Here is a 20,484-nt window from a genome sequence, read left to right as displayed (position 1 = left end):
AACGTCAAAAATCAAAATGTCATGTCACTGACCTCATAATTCATATTATTATCTAAAATTTCAGATAAACTTAAACTTAAATAATTATGTGAATCTCATCTCTGGATAAATGAGAAAGTGCGAAAAAGCAATATTGAAATAGCAAGGTAAGATAAAGTACGAGTAAGGACGATTTTATGATAACAGACTACAGAGATATATTTTTACGAATAAAGTTTTGGTTTTTGCATGATTTCGTCTGTTTTGATTATTGTTACTTAATTGAAGTAATTTTTATTTAACTTGCAGCAGAACATTGTGCAGAGTGCGCGAAGCTCCCTGACCCCGAAGTTACAAAGACAAAGATAGGTACATAAATAACTCCCAACGAGGTAAAAGTTATGATGAGACGAAGTTGATAGAATTCTCTGCTGAAAGTTTAAGTGCAAATGATTTGGGAGTTCACAAAAACTAGAGCAGCTGGTCAAAAGTAAATATTTATATTAATTTATAAGCAGGGTTGCTTTGGTCTATGTTTGGTTAGAAGCTACTAATATTAACAGTTTTGTAAGGAACACACCTACACATTTAACTTTTTTTTTTTAATACAATATTAAGAATTGCAAGATAAACAACTAAAATGTTAAAATACTTGAAAAATGATGAACAAATAAAGTTTTTATTATTTAACAAATTATACCGACATTGTTTAAAAAAACATCTAAAATTACATACTCCATGACAAGCCCTTTAATAATAAAAGTTTTACACACATATTAAGTGTAATTATTAAATTTTAAAGCAACAAACAATCAGTTTAAATCCAATTTATCTTTCACAGTTGTGTTGATTGCCGGCTTGCCCAAACATTGAACAAGGAAGTACCGGCTTGGGAGATGATCATGTGGTAGTGAGAACTTCAAGTTGGGGGAGGCGCCACCATGTCTACACTTAAAATATTCATATTTGTATCATACATCTGAAAATGTAAAAATTTAATTGTACCTTAATATAGTACATTGTTTTCATTTTAAGTTTAATAAAAATGAAATTAAAAGTATACATAAGTACTGCAAGTTTTTAAATGATTTATCGACTCTTTATTATGCAAATACAATAATTGATTTAAATATAAAATAAAAATATAAATACCAACTATTAGTGTAGGAATTATTCATTGCGATGTAAATATAAAGTTTTTGTTTATTGCATTTTAAGTTTTAAAAGCTGGTATTATAAATAAGACTTTATTTTTTTAATCAAGAGTCTTTTTAATATGCTATTTACTTACAAATTTGGATTTGAGTAATATACCTAATTGTTTTTAGTTAATATTTAATCAAAATAGAATTGAATCTATTTTCAAATAATTCCATGTTTTATTACATTTTTTTATATATAAATGTTATCAAGAGAAGTAAAGGAACAAATGATTTGTCAATTATAAATAAAAAGGACTAAATAAAGATTTTGGATTTATAAAATATGTTTTTAATTGCACTAATACATTTAAAGCATGATATTGCTTCCTATTGAAAAAAATATATTCATGTTGCGCTGGCACTTTATAGCTTCTTGAATACTATCAATGCATCCATGTGGTTACGCTGGGTAATCTTATCCCTAGTGCTCGGAATTGATTGTAGAATCTGGAAATAAATAATGGTTTTATTTCTCAAAATTAAATGAGATCCCTAACATAAGTATAATATGGGTAGTGCATTTGAGTGTAGATTTACTTTTAAGTGTTTTATTACATAAATAATATAACATGATAAAATATATTGAATCAAGAAGAAATAATAAACAATCTTTTATAGATTTACATTAAGTATTAGATAAAATTTATGTTTAGAGATTATGTAGGGTTGCATTTTATTATATAGAGAAATAACAAGTGGAGAATGTGTACATAAATAAACGTATTTTTAAATATACTCTTAAGATTTGCCTTGGGTATGGTACTTACATTACTTTTATCTTACACAGATAGGTTATAATTGTATTTTCAGATTGTTCATATGATGCCCCCATATCTCATAGAGACTCGTGATGATTGCGCACTTCGCAATAATAAATTATTTACACGATTCTTCTTAAATCAAAAGGTTTGAAGCCTTTTCTTGGAACAACCCGATGTAGTTATGTTAATTTTGCATTTTTAATATAATAAATGTATTATCTTCTTTAAAAGCTTCATTTATTAAATAGATTTCCAACTACATACGTTTCCTTTAAATTTGATGTGTATTCTTTTAATAATATTCAAAATAATGTTATAAAAGTTCCATATTTACAACTTTACTAAAATTGCTAAAAACTGTCATTAATGACATTTTATCAAGAATGCTAAATGTCAAAGAGAGTGTGCCGGTTCCAATTTTTCGATTGACGTCTCGAAACAGTCTTGTTGCAATTGGTTTACATATGTTTTAGAAGGTCCCGGTGCCAAAAAAGTAAGATTATTTTGTGAACGCAACAAAACGTACCCATAATAAGACTGTTATTCTAAAGGTGCCGGTTACCCCCCTACTATGGTCGGGGTTAGTCGGTAGTAGTTAGTACTTGGTAGCACTTTGGTATGTAGTCTGTGTTGTGACTTACGCGCGAACGGTTAAATGTTAAGTTTAGTGTATTAATTTAAATGTGAGTATGTTTTTAATTTTTTATCAGTGTGTTTAAATTTTGTTTCGATCGCGTTGCTTTAGTAATTTCGAAATTGTGAAAATTGTGTGTGGTCAATATTTAAATTAATACGTAAGTTGGAAACGGAATTTTATTTAGTTACATATTCATTTATTTATGTAAGTAAGTAATTATTTTTATATTTATAATTTATTAATGATATTCGAAAAGTTTAAAATTTTAAGCTTGTTATTGCTTATTCGTAAAATCTAATAGATTTTATGATAAATTTGTGTTTGTTTTTTTTTATACATATATAACTATACTTATGAACTGAATAATACCAATATTCAAATATAATAAACAGTTTTAATTTAATAATTTTAAATATCTGTAACAAAACATTCGCAGTTAAGTTAAATTTAGCGTAGTTATGTACCTAAGTATAAACAATCATGAACGGAAAACTTGTTGAACCAGTTTGCCAAATATTTTCCATATTTTATTATCTATAGAACCTTTAAAGTTTGATGTTTTGATATCTTTTATTTAAGTAGTGCGAAGCAATAATATAACAATGTACGTATGCAATAAAAAATGGTTTTAATCTATAAATTAAATAAAAATTAATCAATCAATGCTAAATATTTTTAATATATAATATATTTAATTCACCACTTACGCAACTATGTATCAGTAATTGTCCAACTTTTAATCTTAAACAATTATAATTATATTACCTATCCAACAAGTTAAAAAGTTGAAAACTTTTAATTATTAAAAAATATTGAGCAGATTCTTTGAAACCTTTACGCGCCCTAGGTGGTAGTTTTACACCAGTAACTATTATAAGCGGATTAGAATCCTGCAACTCAATGATAATGAAAACAAAAGCTTATACAAATCAAATTAATACGATTCGTAACTATGTAAACGTTCATAATATTATATAACCATGTTTCATTTTTTTTTATTTAATTTTCCATTTTCTAATTGTCATATCCATTAAATAAGCATATAATGTGTAGCACGATTACAATCAGTTGTGGTAGATACCGCCTACAACGTTAGAAATAGATTAACCAGATTTTTAATGGATTTAACACATTCCAATACACTTATTTCGAACTATCTGATAGATTCCTTATAATGATTAAGGGCTGATTTTTCAATCCTTGGATAAAACTCATTCGTCGAATCCATACTAATATTATAAATGCGAAAGTAACTCTGTCTGTCTGTCTGTTACTCAATCACGCCTAAACTACTGAACCAATTTGCATGAAATTTGGTATGGAGATATTTTGAAACCCGAGAAAGGACATAGGCTACCTTTTATTGCGAAATATGTGTGGTACATATTTCGCAATAAAAGGCGAAGCCGGGGCGGACCTCTAGTAATGTATAAAACTACCATTTTAATAATTTGTATTTGACAGTTTACGTGGCACTTTAATATTATCGTGTAATACTTTATCCCACCAAAAACATTTTCATGTAAAATGTTGCCAAGACGAGCCCATATGACTCGCACTGTCAAAAAGTTATCAGATCTCATGGGGCCAAGCTTCTAACACTACACGCCCTAACTCTACAAGGCCTAACTTCACAAACTCTACACCTTAGTCAAAATATTATGTGGCTTGGCCATTTCGCTACATACACATCGGCGTAAGGTGAAAAATTAATTCACTGTTCATTACTTTTGTGTTATGTAACAATAGTTCTTGTAGTAACGAACGAAAGATTGGACGGATAAGTTTTATCCAAGCATTGAAAAATCGGCTCTAAATGTTTAAAATAAAATAATGAACTTCAAACAATTATTGGTATTAATAAAAGCTTATAAAGTACAGTTATTTCTTTATAACTATTTTTCATACAGCGAAACTTACCAACATTTACTAAGTGGTAAGTTTCCATTTAGTGGATGTTGGCAAGTTTCGCTGTATGGTTCTTTCTTCCAGACAACTGGAACAAAAGATTCTCAGTTAAATTAAAAAACAATAATTAATTGCCTACATTTCTACCTAACTAATAACTATATCGTTAATCGTTTCATTCACAGTTCATTAATGAAAAAGTGGAATTTTATCTTATCATATAACAGTCTGCTGTTGTGCTTAACACAATCATGACTGTTTAAATAATAATGCCTTTTGTTTGCGGATAAGTTTGGTAATACCTAGTTAAGAAATAAATAGTTCATGAAGTGTATTTTATAGCAATATCGAGGAGTAAATTACCGAAAGTGTGCCAATACTTATCGATGTAAAAAAAATAACATTTTCTAAAATACGAGGTAAAACCAATTTTATCTGATGCAGTTTATAAATGACAATAATTATTTAACTATGGTGACCTCATCGTAATCTATAAGTAGGTATAAAACAAAGTAAAACTCAAGATTTTCTAAATATTTACATTATGTTACAAAAGAAAATAAAATCGTCGCGGCCATTTGAAACTGAAAATATCGAAAAAAAAATAAAAACTAATCAATTAAAATATCGTCGCATTTTTAGTATTAGACTTTAAGTTACTATTAGATTAACTTACTCAAACCAAATTTTTAATATATGAACCTATTTTTTCACTTTCTCTGTTGTACTCCAAACAATCTTAACATTTAATTTATTTTTAATTACTTGAAACCATATCAATTATCTCTTTTTTGACTTGTGTATTCGTTTGTGTTATTTTAATATTATTTTTAAGTTTTAATCCATCTTTCTTGACATCTTTCTTCTAAAATATAACCATCAGCAAGCATGCAACGCGCCGGCAGCAGCACGGAGGAGCGCACGCCGCTCGTGCAGCCGACCTACGTGTTCGAGTCCAGCATCTCCCGGAGCTACCAGAAACGACTGCGCAAGTTCCAGTGCGCTATATGCGTGATACTCATGTGAGTAGAGTGCAGTAGAGTAGCATTGCGTAATGCGTAGAGTGTAGAGAGTACAGTGGAGCAGTTAAGAGTAGCATGGAATAGAGTAGAATATAGCAGAGTAAACCTTTAATTATTACAACACAATAAATTGAAAAATGTGTAATTAATTGTTTTGAAAACAACAACAAACATAAAAGAACAACAATATCACTATGTCATTCAATGTCCATTTTTCGAAATGTTTCTTAAGAATGCACTAAAGTATTGCATGATATTTATTGAATATATTTATAAAATTGTACAGATACAGGTTTTTACTGCAGGATGTAAAAATTCCAAAATTAATTAATTTCCGATGATTTTTGGTCCTATAGCCCGAAAGCACTGAGTGAGCGTGCAGTATAATAATTATTAATTAAATATATCCTTATTTTAATATTCTAATTTCATTTTTTTTATTCACATTAAACCTACAATTATTTATGTGCTAAATTCATGAAAATCAGTTCCAATCTGTTGGTCTCTGGATGACCCATAATATAACGACAAAAAATCTATTTTTAACCGACTTCAAAAAAAAGGAGGAGGTTATCAATTCGGCCGGTATATTTTTTTATTTTTTTTTTTTTTATGTATGTACACCGATTACTCCGAGGTTTCTGAACCGATTTACGTGATTCTTTTTTTGTTCGATGCGGGATGGTGTCGAATTGGTCCCATAAAAATTTTATTCGGCTAGGTCTAGTAGTTTTTATTTTATGAGCATTTTTGTCTGTACTCGATGACTTAATTTCAATGTAGCAAGTAACTTTGATTCACTTCCCGGTAACCGATTGAGCTGAAATTTTGTATACGAATGTAAATTGGATAGCGATGAAACATTATCATGACATGGAGCTGATCTGATGATGGAATCGGAAGGTGGCCATAGGAACTCAGTAATATATTGACTCAATTTTATCGAGTTTGGGCTCGTTTGATTCGTGTTGAAAAATACACTAAAAAGTATTAAATAAAAATAACTGCGTTAAAAACAACCGACTTCAAAAACGGAAAAGTAAGAAATAAAAAAGATTTGATATTATTAATTACTACATATTATTTTTATGTGCTATTTATTAAATAGGTTTGAAGTCGGTGCCAAACACTAAGCACTTAGTATTAAGCCCATGCACCGACATCAAACCTTTTTAGTAAATAGCACATAAAAATAATATGTAGTAATTAATAATATCAAATCTTTTTTATTTCTTACTTTTCCGTTTTTGAAGTCGGTTGTTTTTAACGCAGTTATTTTTATTCTTTTAAAAATTCGCTAATAAATTTCTAGAAAATTATCAATTATTGAAAGAAGCAAAAGTATCTCAACCAGCTATCAAACAAATAAGGACGTGCTACTCCTCCATTAACTAATTCCCGTTTCAATGTCATTACAATAATTGGTACGGTATTAATGAATTTATACCTATATTTAAACAATACCAAAAAAACTTCTGGGCACAATTGACAACTTTAATTGTTTTTGGAAGTCATTTATCAACTTTTAAAATAATGCAATCTCAATCGACGAATATAATTATTATTGCCCGCAGTGCTCCGCTCTGGTCTCACCGAGATGATATATAGCCCATTAGCCCATTTATCGAGGAAGGTTATAGCCTTCCTGTGGGCTATCTAACACCGACCAGTAGTCCCGAGATTAGGGCGTTCAAACAAACAAACTCTTCACCTTTATAATATTAGTATAGATTAAAAGCCACTTAGACTTTAATCGTACTTTTTATCCACAGAGTAATCCTCTCGGTAGCAATGTTGGTAACAGTATCCTACAACCTGAATGGAGATGAAATCATCAAAACGACAGTTCCTACACCTGTGGTCAATTTGTCGGGGACTAACCCCGATATGGCGCCTTTGCTGCAGATGACCTGGCCTTTGGAAGGTACCTAACTATTGTAGCTTAGGAAAAGTAGAACTTATTTTAGATCGTAAGCTTTGAAAAATTATATTTAATAACCTTATGTAAGTTTAGCCAAATGCGTAGACTACCTAGATTGGTTAGAAATTCGAAAAGAACGAACATCGTCACATTTATTGAAACTTTTCCACTTATAACTTTTCTATCGGTATGTTTCAAACAAACTCAAACTCAAACATTTATTTATTCAATTAGACTTCTTCGAGAAGCACTTTTGAAACGTCAATACATATTTTTAACCGACTTCAAAAAAAAGGAGGAGGTTATCAATTCGGCCGGTATATATTTTTTTTTTTTTTTATGTATGTACACCGATTACTCCGAGGTTTCTGAACCGATTTACGTGATTCTTTTTTTGTTCGATGCGGGATGGTGTCGAATTGGTCCCATAAAAATTTTATTCGGCTAGGCCTAGTAGTTTTTATTTTATGAGCATTTTTGTCTGTACTCGATGACTTAATTTCAATGTAGCAAGTAACTTTGATTCACTTCCCGGTATCCGATTGAGCTGAAATTTTGTATACGAATGTAAATTGGATAGCGATGAAACATTATCATGACATGGAGCTGATCTGATGATGGAATCGGAAGGTGGCCATAGGAACTCAGTAATATATTGACTCAACCTTATCGAGTTTGGGCTCGTTTGATTCGTGTTGAAAAATACACTAAAAAGTATTAAATAAAAATAACTGCGTTAAAAACAACCGACTTCAAAAACGGAAAAGTAAGAAATAAAAAAGATTTGATATTATTAATTACTACATATTATTTTTTATGTGCTATTTATTAAATAGGTTTGAAGTCGGTGCCAAACACTAAGCACTTAGTATTAAGCCCGTGCACCGACATCAAACCTTTTTAGTAAATAGCACATAAAAATAATATGTAGTAATTAATAATATCAAATCTTTTTTATTTCTTACTTTTCCGTTTTTGAAGTCGGTTGTTTTTAACGCAGTTATTTTTATTAACATTTCCTGTTTTATTGTCTAACTCAGCGTTTCCCAACCTGGGGTCCGCAGACCAATCCAGAAAATTACGAAAGGCAAAAAAAATAATTCTTAGAAATCTGGAGTTGAAGAAGTTATCTTATTTACCTCAATTTCTAGCTAAGCCACGTGGATTATAATTATGAAAATAAACTGTGGCAGTTCTGGTTGTGCATTAGTAAGTCTTCTTTGGCCTGCTTTTGAATTGTTTCAATGTAACCTAAATGGTACGAAACATGTCAACATCTCAATAGTTTTTGTTTACTTGATTAGAGCGATGGTTATGCTTTTTTGAGTTTTTTTATTAAAAAAACAGTTCATAATTTTGCTTCCACCGAGAAGGATCGTTAAGAACTTTGATAGTCCAAATTTTTCTTTGTCTTTAAAGTACAATTAATCGTTATTTAAATTAATTGGAAGCCTAATTACTTTCTACTACTACTTATGTCCTATTTAATTGATTTTTGGCTTACACATTTTCATTTCTTATTTTTTTATAGTCGTACCTAAGCTTTTTCCTAGAGCATTAAGAACTATCGAAGACCTTGAAATTCAAATACTTAAAATATTAAACAATCTAATTCTATTAACCTCAATATATATTTTTGTCATTTGAGAAGCGATTGGCTGACCACATTTTGCATCACAGTAAATACGACACTTTATATTAACCACGATACTATTTGATAAGTAGGCCAGTTTATGGATAAACTTAGTTTAATGAAACGGCGGATGACCTAGAGATTAACACGGTGATTAATTGGATTTTATAGACACGTTTAAAGACCTTTTCAGGAAAAACTATGGAGCGTTCAACGTACTTCTGTTAGAGATTTTCTGTATTGAAGATGTTATAAGTTTTTATTGTTTTAATTCTTTCTGATTCTATTTCAAAAGCTACTTTTATGAAATAATGAATATCGTGTAGACTGCTATACAGTCAGCTTTTTTAAACAGCTTTAAAAAACCGAATTCAACTATGTAATAAAAACAAATCTTAAAAACGGATCAAAGCATGGTTAATGAAAACAAGTAAACGGTGGTAAACGATATCCGCCCAAGTGGACCAACCTGTATTTTGCAAATAAGTATATGACACACGTACAGAGTTAATTATGTAAAATACCATTACATTTAAATACATTTTCAGGATAAAACAGAATATGTTTCGACCCTAGTAAAATTCTTAAACGTTTCGAATGCTCTTAAATTTAGTTGGAATTTCGAATACAAACAAGTGTAATCAGAAATTATATCAAAGGAATCCTTCCATCGAGGTTAATCCAGTGACCTAACCCGATAACTGTCCTTGATGTGACAAAGTTGTTACGTATTTTCAAAATCTAAATTGTACGGTACTCTCACCCTACCGACCTGCTCTTGACCGGTTTTAAAACTTATTTTTGAATAATTTTGATCGAAGTCAACCATTCAGATAAATTTTTCGAAGTGTTACAATGCTAAAAATACCTCGCCAAATTTAGCACAAGGAAAAGGTCGACGAACCTAATATTTTTTGGTCCTTCAAAAATGTGAAGTATGTTTTTATTAAGTGCATTCATAATTATACATAGGTACCTCTACAAGTATTTGTCCATGACAAATACAATAACAGTAGATTCTGAAAATCTATAGACTAGAATAGTGATGTTATATGTTTTTTTTTTTTTTTTATAAAGTTTATGTTTAAATCGTAAACAAAGAATTAGGTACTCTTGTTAATTTAGTGATGCAAAAAAATTCTCTGACTCTGATTTTATTTATTTATTTTATTCTCTGAATCTGACTGTAATTTTTAGATCTAAGCAGTATATTTGGTTTATTTTAAAATGATCTCTACCTTCATAGAACAGTACTGTACCGTCTAAATAATTATAATATTTGCTCCACTGCCAAGACCACACTTTTCAGCATGTAACTTCAAACCGGTCGCGGGTTCACAAATCCATACTAATATTATAAATGCGAAAGTAACTCTGTCTGTCTGTCTGTTACTCAATCACGCCTTACCAACATCTACTAAATGGTAACTTACCACTTAGTAAATGTTGGTAAGTTTCGCTGCATGGAAAATAGTTATAAAGAAATAACTATACTATATATAGAAATAACTATCCATACTAATATCATAAATGCGAAAGTAACTTTGTCTGTCTGTCTGTTACTCAATCAGGCCTAAACTACTGAACCAATTTTCATGAAATTTGGTATGGAGATATTTTGATACCCAAGAAAGGACATAGGCTACTTTTTATCCCAGGAAAATGACGCAATCCCGGAAATCCCATGGGAACGGGAACTATGCGAGTTTTTCTTTGACAGCGCGGGCGAAGCCGCGGGCGGAAACCTAGTGTCAAATATAGAACTTATTTAGTTCATGCATAGCCTTTTTTATTTCATTCATTAATTAAAACATTGTTGATATTTTTTGGAGAATTGCCCTTGGAAACGGGGTTAACCCTTAAATTGTCACCCCTAGATAACTTGAGTTTATAATGTCCAAATTTGGAGGACGTATTGGAATTAGGATAGAAAAGAGGAAAATGAAAAAAAAAATTAAAAATTTTAATTTTTTCTATTGTTTTCACTATGTCACATAAAACGGACATTGCCAATTATATGTACATGTTCGAACCGTCACATATAACGGACATTGTACATTATTCCTGCAACCGTGGTACATGACTACAATGCACATTTTCAACTCTGTAATTCAAAATTATTATCAAATTATAATTATGGAGGATCTAGAATAAGCTTTTCAAACGTATGTCTTAAAATGTTGGTTAAAACTTTAACGATATCGTTAAAAATAATGGATTTTAAAAAACGACAGTACTAAAAATCACAGCCTAAGAATATGCTAAGAATTGGAATAGAAATAGTATTACATAGCCTGAGAACTTATCTAATACACCAAGAAAGTCCTCTTCCCATTCACTAAATTGTACAGTTTGAAATGTGTTTGCTTCATCGTATGCAAAGAAGTCGTATACCATGCCTGAAGTACCAAAACGAACAGGAAATTTAAATCGCTTTTTTTGGGTTCTTTGGCATATATTATATCCATTGTCTGCCTGTTTTTTAATTTGTAAGGTATTATATTATTTAAATTTTCAAACATTGGGTGGTATTTCTGGTAAGTAACATGATGCTATGGCTGAAGAACTACTGAGAAGTAGGGAAGATTCATCTCACACCTCATGTAATGGCTGTAATTCTGCAGCAATAATATTTTGTTGATGGTAAAAATTCTGACTTTTTGAATCTTCATTGTGTCTCAAATCAATATGTCGTATAATTCCGAAGGTATGGTGCTGGGGGTAAATGATTGACACTGTTATCATAGTGAAATCACTCCTGTAGGTCTACATTTCCTTCGAAATCGACATCTCAACTCAACGCCAGACTCTTCAGCTTCCGCCAGAGGTAGTGAGGTAATTTTTTATTGATTGCCAAGTCATGCTCCTGTAAAATATAATAAAAATAGAGAAAAATATATCAAAAGTATTCCGTTGAAAATGGAGGGCCTTATTGGCAACGTCCGTTACATAGGACAAGTGAAGAATACCCTAGTATATACTCCAAGTTGTCAACGTCCGTTTTATGGGACATCGTATATAAACGAATATTTGTATACCAAATATTGTAAAATATGTCAAAATTATGTCAAAATACTATACTTACAATCGTATTCTAACTAATAATATAACATTATAAGCAAAATAGCCAAAATACTTACAGATATTATCAATTTTATCAAAAGAGTCAAGAGATCCGTTTTTTGCAATTTTCAAATGGTCACCATTCGCGACTGTACATGGCTTTGGTAAAAAAACATGCATGTACGCGAAGGACATAGCTAGTCTCTTCCCAATATACCGATTAGCGAAGCTTAGGTCTGCCATAACAGCGCCAGCATGTGTGTAAATACTATGTCCTTTAAAACGGACGAAATCAATTTAAGGGTTAAAGAATATTAAAAGAAAATCGATATCTAAACACCATTGTACTTATAACTTCGATACCATATAAATCTATTGTGATTTATGTTTCCACAGGACCACCACCTAGAAAGTGGCCTAACAAACCTATAGCCAAAGCGGACATAGCGGCAGCAGTCGCCCAGGGGAATGACGCGTTACGCAAACGCAGTATCATGGAGAGTACTCTCATTCCCCTGGATATTGATTCTCCTGCCTCCAGGGCACAGAGAGCAGCCGCTACTTCAGCTGATGTGAAACCCTTGGCGGACTCCGCGTACGCAGCCGAACAAGCCACCAGGATACTGATTAATGAGTAAGTATCACATCTGAGATCTTTCCTTTTCCTCAGCCTTCTTCTTTTCTTTATTTCTGTTGACAATTCTTTCCTTATTTACTCTCTGACACCAAAAAAAAGCGGCACTTTTGTCCGCTGTGATTAAAAAAGTATCATATCATCCAGGTGGAATTTTTTTGTTAAAAAAAATTGTCTTATTTCAATGCAGTGTAGATGTTAAGTTAAAATCTCTAAATTCTAATCCCTGATGATGGGTGCTGGCGGTACCTACTGTAATTTAATGTATACCTATTAAATGTACACACACAATTTGGAGTATGTAGTCGTTTGTGTAATGTTCTACCAAGACCTGGTAAAATTAATTGAGTCGTTCCTGTGATTACTTCTTTATAAAAATGTTTTAAAACATTGGTAACAAACAATTCAACAATGGAACAAACGAAATTCATGCCGAGTTTTTATCGCCCCGTCTAACGACTATTATAATTGGCATCGTATTACCCTCAAACTAAAACTCAAAATTTATTCATGTGAACTTATACGAGTGTGTTTTGAATTGGCATTTTTAGTACTACCACCTGGGGACCTTCTAACAAGAAGAATCGGTAAGAAACTCGTTCAAAATAAACGAACATCTCAGTAATTTTTAATGAAAAAAACAGACAGACAAAGCATTCAATTTTTCATTTATATAGTTAAGGTACAATTTAAGATCATAGTCCATTAAGACTAAATAATCTTTCTTGTCTATTTTCAGGTAGGAGTTTGGTAATTGCTTATTAGTTAAGCTAGTGTGTGTTTTCTATGAAATAAATTTTGTACTCAGAACAACAAAACTAACACTTTTATTTATCTACCCATAAATAGAAGTAAAACTAATTTATACTAGAACTTAAGAGGAGGCTCCCTAACATAATTTCTGACACTGAGAGACCGGTTAGACACAGCCGTAATAAAATTGAATATCACGTGCGCTCTTTGATCGCGTTCGAGCTCGAAACTAAATCTCGTAAGTCTCAATTCTTATTTCGTTTATAACTAAAGTAATATTGATAATTGATCTAGAGAAAAAATATCTTGGGATTGGATAGTAAACTATATTTCCTTACTGTCTACATTTATTTTAGACATAAAGTCAAGTAAATCTTTAAAAAAATGTAATAATCCTTAAAAAAGGCATAATTTTTGAATAAAAAATGAATCGAGCGAAAATGGTACAATTACGTAACTGTCTTGTACATGGAAAGAAAAAGACCCAATAAATCATATTATACTAAAGTTCCATTTTGATTGTTTGTGTCTGTTTCAGAATATTAATGCAAATTCATATAAAATTTAGGGAGCCTCCCCTTAATTAAATACTCTTACACTTAGGGCATTCATTATTCATACACCTACCTCACCACTATTGAACTGAAAAGTATATACCGATAAAGCGAAGTCGGGGCAAATGTTAGAGTTTAATTAACAAATCAAAAATGTGTTTGAGGCCAAATTAAAATCTTTACGATTAATTGATTATTAATCTTTGTTAAAATAATAAAATGGAAACGTCTGTACTTTATCTAAAATGGGGTCTAAAATAGGTATGTCTATAAATATTTTAACTTTAGGATTCTATTAGACTTCACAAGGTACAATTTAAAACTGAAAACTGTCTGTACTTCACAGTTTAATTAAAGAAAGAAAAAAAGGATCATTTTATAACAAAATCATATAGGTGATATTATGAAAATGAACAATAATGCTATCCAGAATATACATAATACGAGCATAGCACTGAAAAGCCCCGCTTGCTCTGATTTCTTAAGAAACGTCACAAAGGAGCATTTAACCTGAACACAACCCTTATAAATACGTTTTCTTTAACGTTTAACTGAGTAATTGGATGACTGTCTTGCCCTAGATACACTGGGACCTAAGACATCCGGCCAATTAGCTCAATTGCCTATAAGAAGAACTGTATTGGTGCATACTGGTTATCGATTGAATTGTTTTACGTAGGATAAAATATGAAAAAGAATGCAATGCACATTTAATCATAAGAGCAATTGAAAATCTGTCAAATTCAAGAGATGTGGTTACAAACTCGAAAGTAATTAGATCAATTTCCTTTATTTTTTGCAATTTTCGACGATACCTTATATTTTGAAAAAGACAATGGAGCATAATTTTCCTGATCATATCATAAGATTGTCGTAGTTAAATAGTAACATCTATAGATTGGTGCCCTATATAAATAAATTAATGCTAAAATTAATGGAAAACGTAGCAAAAGAAACAATTATATTAATACCAATTAACTCTTTAGTTTAGTACCGTAATATTGAAATATTGCTTACTACCATCGCATACCCACCAATTCATAAGAAAATATATCTTCACTTCCAATAAACTTAGTTGGAGTCCCAGCTGATCCGGTTAGCGACCTTCCGAAGCCGTGGGTTATAAAAAGGGATTATAAACGACTAAACGATGTAACCAATAACCTCCCGGGAAGTAATCCTGACATGTAAGGCGATACGAAACCGCACCAGTCTAGCTTTGGTTTGGCTTCTTGGGCCATAATGGGCCAAATACTGGTAATTGGATAATTTGGTTGCGTATTGGACTGGAACGATCATTTCGGTTGGAGAAGCCTTTGAATCTATTGAATCTATATTTTACTAGCCGCTTGCCCCGGATTCGTCTGGATTGAACCGGAATAAAAAAATAGTCTATGTATGCCTTGGTAGATGAAGCTTTTTAACGGTAAGAAAAAAATGTCTTGCAGATTTATTACAATAAACTGGAGAAAATTACTGATATTTGTGAAGGTTTAAGTTACAAGATTTGAACATAATGGAGAGTATTTGGTAGGTTTGTTCTATTTCCAATTAAATAAATTTTCAAATTATCAGACTTTTTAAGGCTACAGGGAAATTATTATTCTCTCTTATATTTGGTAAGGTGAAAGTGATAAAATCAGAAAGAATCTAATCATCAACCAACAAAATGTGAAGCATGCTGTGTCCATAGTCTTATCATTTTTTAGTATTTATTTGCTGAACTATTTCTAACACTCAGTAAATAGACACTTTGTATTCGGGACAAGATTAGTTTCTTGAGGACAACTTAGATTTTGATAGATAAAAATTAAAAATATATTTTTTTTATTTTAAATATTATTTTTTATACAGAGATAGCGCCTAGCCTACGACGTCAATTTGTGGCATAAAGGATTAACGTCGTTTGCTCTATTTTTATCAAAAAAATTAATTAAATTTCATTAAAATCTGTTCAAGGCTATGTAGCAGACATACAAACATAGTTACTTCCGCGTTTTAGTACAAACGTAGATACTTATAACATTTAGTACCAAAACCAAAACCAAAACCAAACTAGCGCCTACACAGAAATATTAGTACGAATTAATAAATAAATCTAAAATACAGAGCATAATACTGGATCAGACTTATTCTAACTTTAGGCTTTATAGTTTACTAGAGGTCCGCCCCGGCTTCGCCCGTGGTACATATTTCGCAATAAAAAGTAGCCTATGTCCTTTCTCGGGTATCAAAATATCCCCATACCAAATTTCATGCTTATTGGTTCAGTAGTTTAGGCGTGATTGAGTAACAGATAGACAGACAGACAGAGTTACTTTCGCATTTATAATATTAGTATGGATACAATGAACGAGACATATATCTCTCATCCAGCATCCTCTCTCTTAAAATAATGTGCCAAGTTTAAGATAGATAACATTACATAATATTTTATCGACTATTTTTATTTAATCAATAGTAAGCTAGACATTTTTATGCGAAATATTTAACTAGGCGCACAGAATGAAATTGGATCAATTCTATAATAGACTAGCTTACCGCGCGCGGCTTCGCCCGCTTTCTCTAAAACGATTTTAGATATAAACTATCCTATCTCTCAAGTTGGATCGAACTGCACATGCAATTTGAGAGATAGGATAGTTTAAATCTCAAATCGTTTTAGAGAAAGCGGGCGAAGCCGCGGACAGTAAGCTAGTATATTATAAGAAAGATGAGTTAATGGATGTCTTTTGATTGCCATATGACGACAATTAAATTACTCTTTACAAATCAGATAAAATTTATGCAATGCGGCGTTATACAGGTACTTTTTATTTGACTATAACTTAAGAATGAATATCTATAGGATACTTGGTTAAAATTCCATTTGGTAGTTACAATTACATAGAGTATTTTGAGTACGTTTGATTTATTGAATTTTAAAAAATAGAATAGAAGTCTTGGCCCATAAAAAGAAAGTAAGGATACGCTAAGGTGCGCTAAGGGTCGAATTAAATAACACTATGAGCAATTGATAAGTTTAGTAGTATAAAAAAGTAGTTTATAATAAAATAAAACTACAAAAAACGCTAATACTCATGAATTTATTGCATTGTAACCGAACGTTGTAAGTGTAACTACAAAGATTGAATTAAATATTATGTCCGTTTAAAATGGGTCATACAAACATGTCAGTTACATACATACATACAGCTAAAGCTAATAAAAGCGTGTTAAAAATTCCAGAACAGAAGCACCCACCTACGACGGTAGCGTGGGCATAGGGCCAGACATAAACGGTTCATTCCCAGAGCCGCCATACTGCAAGCCGCAGAACACCCCCTGTGTGGTGTCGAAGTATAGAAGCCAGGACGGGACGTGCAATAACTTGCAGAATCCCTTGAGGTGGGGGGTGTCTAACACCCCGTTTAGGAGAGTCCTAGCAGCAGATTATGGGGATGGTAAGTGTATTGTAGATGTGATTCAATAAAAAACATCTCTTATTGAAAAAATAAAAACACTTAAGTAATAAATACATAATATAACACCAAAATTATTATGATAATATCTGGGGGCACGGTAGTGCCCCCGCCAAGACGAGCCAAGCGAACAAGCGAAGCGCACGGGCACTACCTACCTTTTCTCGAAGCGCTTCGACGTTTTTTTGAACCCTCATAACTTGGGTTTGGATTATGCTAGATCAACAAAATTTTCGGGATATATTGTCAATAGCGGACTTATTGAACATATTAAGTTTTAATTACATTAGCTTTTATACTTCAGATTTTATTTATATCTAAAAAACGCTAATTTCGTCACTGACTCACTGATGATCATCAAAATTCTTAAGGTATTTCCTAATGTCCTAGAAAGCTGAAATTTTGTATGTAAGCTAGTATTAGCACACAAACAACAAAAAAATTATAAAACTTGTAACTTTCATCCCCCAACCCCTCAAACTAGGGGATGGGAGTTTGTATGAGACCTGTAATTTTAAATTAAATTTTGATGACGCTAGAGGTCTAATCTAATAATCTAAAACTTGGTTCCCCTAGATATATATATGTATAGGTACTCCTTGTTAAAAAAAAAAAAATTAATCGACATATAAAATTTTGTTAGTTACAAACAACTTACAAAAAGAAATGAAATCCCACCAAAAACATTTTCATGTAAAATGTTGCCAAGACTAGCCCATATGACTCGCACTGTCAAAAAGTTATCAGATCTCATGTAGAGCCAAGCTTCTAACACTACACGCCCTAACTCTACAAGGCCTAACTTTACAAACTCTACACCTTAGTCAAAATATGTGGCTTGGCCGTTCGTTACTACAAGAGCTATTGTATAACACAAAAGTAATGAACAGTGAATTAATTTTTCACCGTACGCCGATGTAAATGTAGCGAAATGGCCAAGCCACATATTTTGACTAAGGTGTAGAGTTTGTAAAGTTAGGCCTTGTAGAATTAGGGCGTGTAGTGTTAGAAGCTTGGCTCTACATGAGATCTGATAACTTTTTGACAGTGCGAGTCATATGGGCTAGTCTTGGCAACATTTTACATGAAAATGTTTTTGGTGGGATTGTATTTTTCTATAGACTAACTACTTCAATTACACGGTGACCTAAAAAGAATTTACCATACTGGACTATAATTGAACAGCTGTTTAGACAATATTCAAATATCAGATTAACTTTTTATTATACTATCAAAATATGGATCAAATAAATTGTTAGATTTGCTACGCCTAGTAAAACAAAATAGATTAAGTTCCGGAGTACGTATTTGATCTAGAAAAAACGGTAATCCGAATGGCGTAAAAAATACGATAATAAGATAAAGACCAGATTTTTCTATGATAAGCATATATTTTTCGATTGTTTTTTGGAATAGAATATAAATATTACTATGTAAACGCGTTTAAAATTCTTGTGTAAAAATACACAAAAAATAATTCAACCTCGGTGTCAGTCCTTTCTTTTACATCCATTTAGGCACTATAAAATAACAACATACAAACAGCATAACATACACATTACACACTATCGTCTATTGACAGATCGTCAATATATCCGAACGGCGTTTTACAAAACTTTCATTTAAATTATCACCTAATTTCGTGGCAGTAATGTTCACAATCTATTTTATACGCTCGTAGAACTCTGCCAAATAGACGTGTAGGCAGAGTTTTGTTTCAGACAATTTGTGAGCAAGATTATGGGTCTAGTTATGTATACATCCATGCTTAAACCATAGGTATAAGCTCACCCCGCACGGGCAAGAACGGCTCTTTGCCCAGCGCCCGTGACGTGAGTGTGACCGTGCACCGGCCGAGCTACGCGCACGACTCCACCTTCACCGTCATGCTCGCCGTGTGGGGACAGTTCATAGACCACGATATCACTGCCACCGCGCTGAGCAAGGGTATGTATTACCACAGACTAATAATAATATACTACGTATACAAGTATTACTATTAACTTGAAACAGAAAACTATGGAAAAAATAAGCCAATTTTCTTTCAATTCAACGATAAGCCATAAACCCCTCAAGCTTCAATGTATTTCTTACCTTGCTGATTAAATAAAATGTTTTAACATAGACAATCGATTATAAAGTTACATCTCTTACACAAAAGTAGAAGTCACATTTTAATACTTCAATTTAACGAGGTCATCTGTATCATAAGATATAACAAAAAAAGACGTGTGGCACTCGGGGACTGCCGCGGTAAAGCTATTGCAAAGCAAAGCGCGTTGGAGTGGGGAGCGTGAGGTTTTTTCGTTACGGAATTTCTCGATTCGGTCCCCGCGCTAAAGGCCCGAGATAGAAGCTATGCAATAGCTTAATAATTATCTTCTATACCTAATCTATAACTTTTACAAATTTCCAGGTGCAAACAGCTCATCCCTCCAATGCTGCAAGACAGGTCAGCAACTGCACCCAGAGTGCTTCCCAGTAGAGCTGGACAAAGAGGATCCCTTCTACCAGAACTATAACATCACTTGCATGGAGTTTGTGAGGTCTGCGCCGGCGCCTACTTGTTATTTTGGTATGTTTGTCTGTAATGTTATCGCAACTGCCAGATTTTGGATCAATTAATCCGCTTTGTTGCAAGAGAAGAATGCTCGAATGCAAATTCAGTAACTTGTAAAGTGGGAAGTTTGCAATGGAAACAATAAGGAAAGATCACTACCACATCGTCTATGTATGGAAGATTCTTTAGATTTTTTCAACTCTTGTTCATTATCATTATTCGTGCAATAACTCATGGGCTGCGTAACATTGACAATACATGTAATCTATTATATAGATATGTTTAAATTTTATTTTGAACAACAATATCTTTAAGATCTTAAAAATTTTGTTATATTAAAGTTATTTGGTTATATGCGTAATCACAATCGATCGAATCAATTTAAATGAGTTTCTA

General features: G+C 32.0%; 1 protein-coding gene and 2 long non-coding RNA genes across 5 annotated transcripts in view; 2 read left to right on the top strand and 1 right to left on the bottom strand.

The window, feature by feature from the left end:
* LOC123696280 (peroxidase) overlaps positions 1-20,484 on the top strand; it is a 54,583-nt gene that overhangs the window by 28,798 nt on the left and 5,301 nt on the right. The window contains exons 1-7 of one of the 3 annotated variants that reach the window (XM_045642374.1): positions 2,537-2,625; positions 5,371-5,509; positions 7,282-7,433; positions 12,523-12,760; positions 17,296-17,510; positions 19,308-19,475; positions 19,945-20,103. In XM_045642374.1, coding sequence (XP_045498330.1) covers positions 5,376-5,509; positions 7,282-7,433; positions 12,523-12,760; positions 17,296-17,510; positions 19,308-19,475; positions 19,945-20,103 — 1,066 coding nt within the window. In that variant the 5' untranslated portion in view covers positions 2,537-2,625; positions 5,371-5,375. Of the gene's footprint in view, positions 1-2,536; positions 2,737-5,370; positions 5,510-7,281; positions 7,434-12,522; positions 12,761-17,295; positions 17,511-19,307; positions 19,476-19,944; positions 20,104-20,484 lie in introns of those variants that run through there. The other 2 variants (XM_045642384.1, XM_045642365.1) reach the window with 2 other exon arrangements.
* On the top strand, positions 7-998 carry LOC123696292. The gene is made up of 3 exons (XR_006752051.1): positions 7-146; positions 289-469; positions 821-998. It is a non-coding gene; the product is annotated as an uncharacterized LOC123696292 (long non-coding RNA).
* On the bottom strand, positions 1,442-2,197 carry LOC123696302. The gene is made up of 2 exons (XR_006752057.1): positions 1,949-2,197; positions 1,442-1,628 (listed from the first exon to the last, which is right to left on the bottom strand). It is a non-coding gene; the product is annotated as an uncharacterized LOC123696302 (long non-coding RNA).

The sequence above is a fragment of the Colias croceus genome, chromosome 1, assembly GCF_905220415.1.
Source record: "Colias croceus chromosome 1, ilColCroc2.1".
Lineage (NCBI taxonomy): Eukaryota > Metazoa > Arthropoda > Insecta > Lepidoptera > Pieridae > Colias > Colias croceus.
The sequence above is the reverse complement of the archived record's forward strand: the minus strand, read 5'-3'. Positions and strand labels throughout refer to the sequence as shown.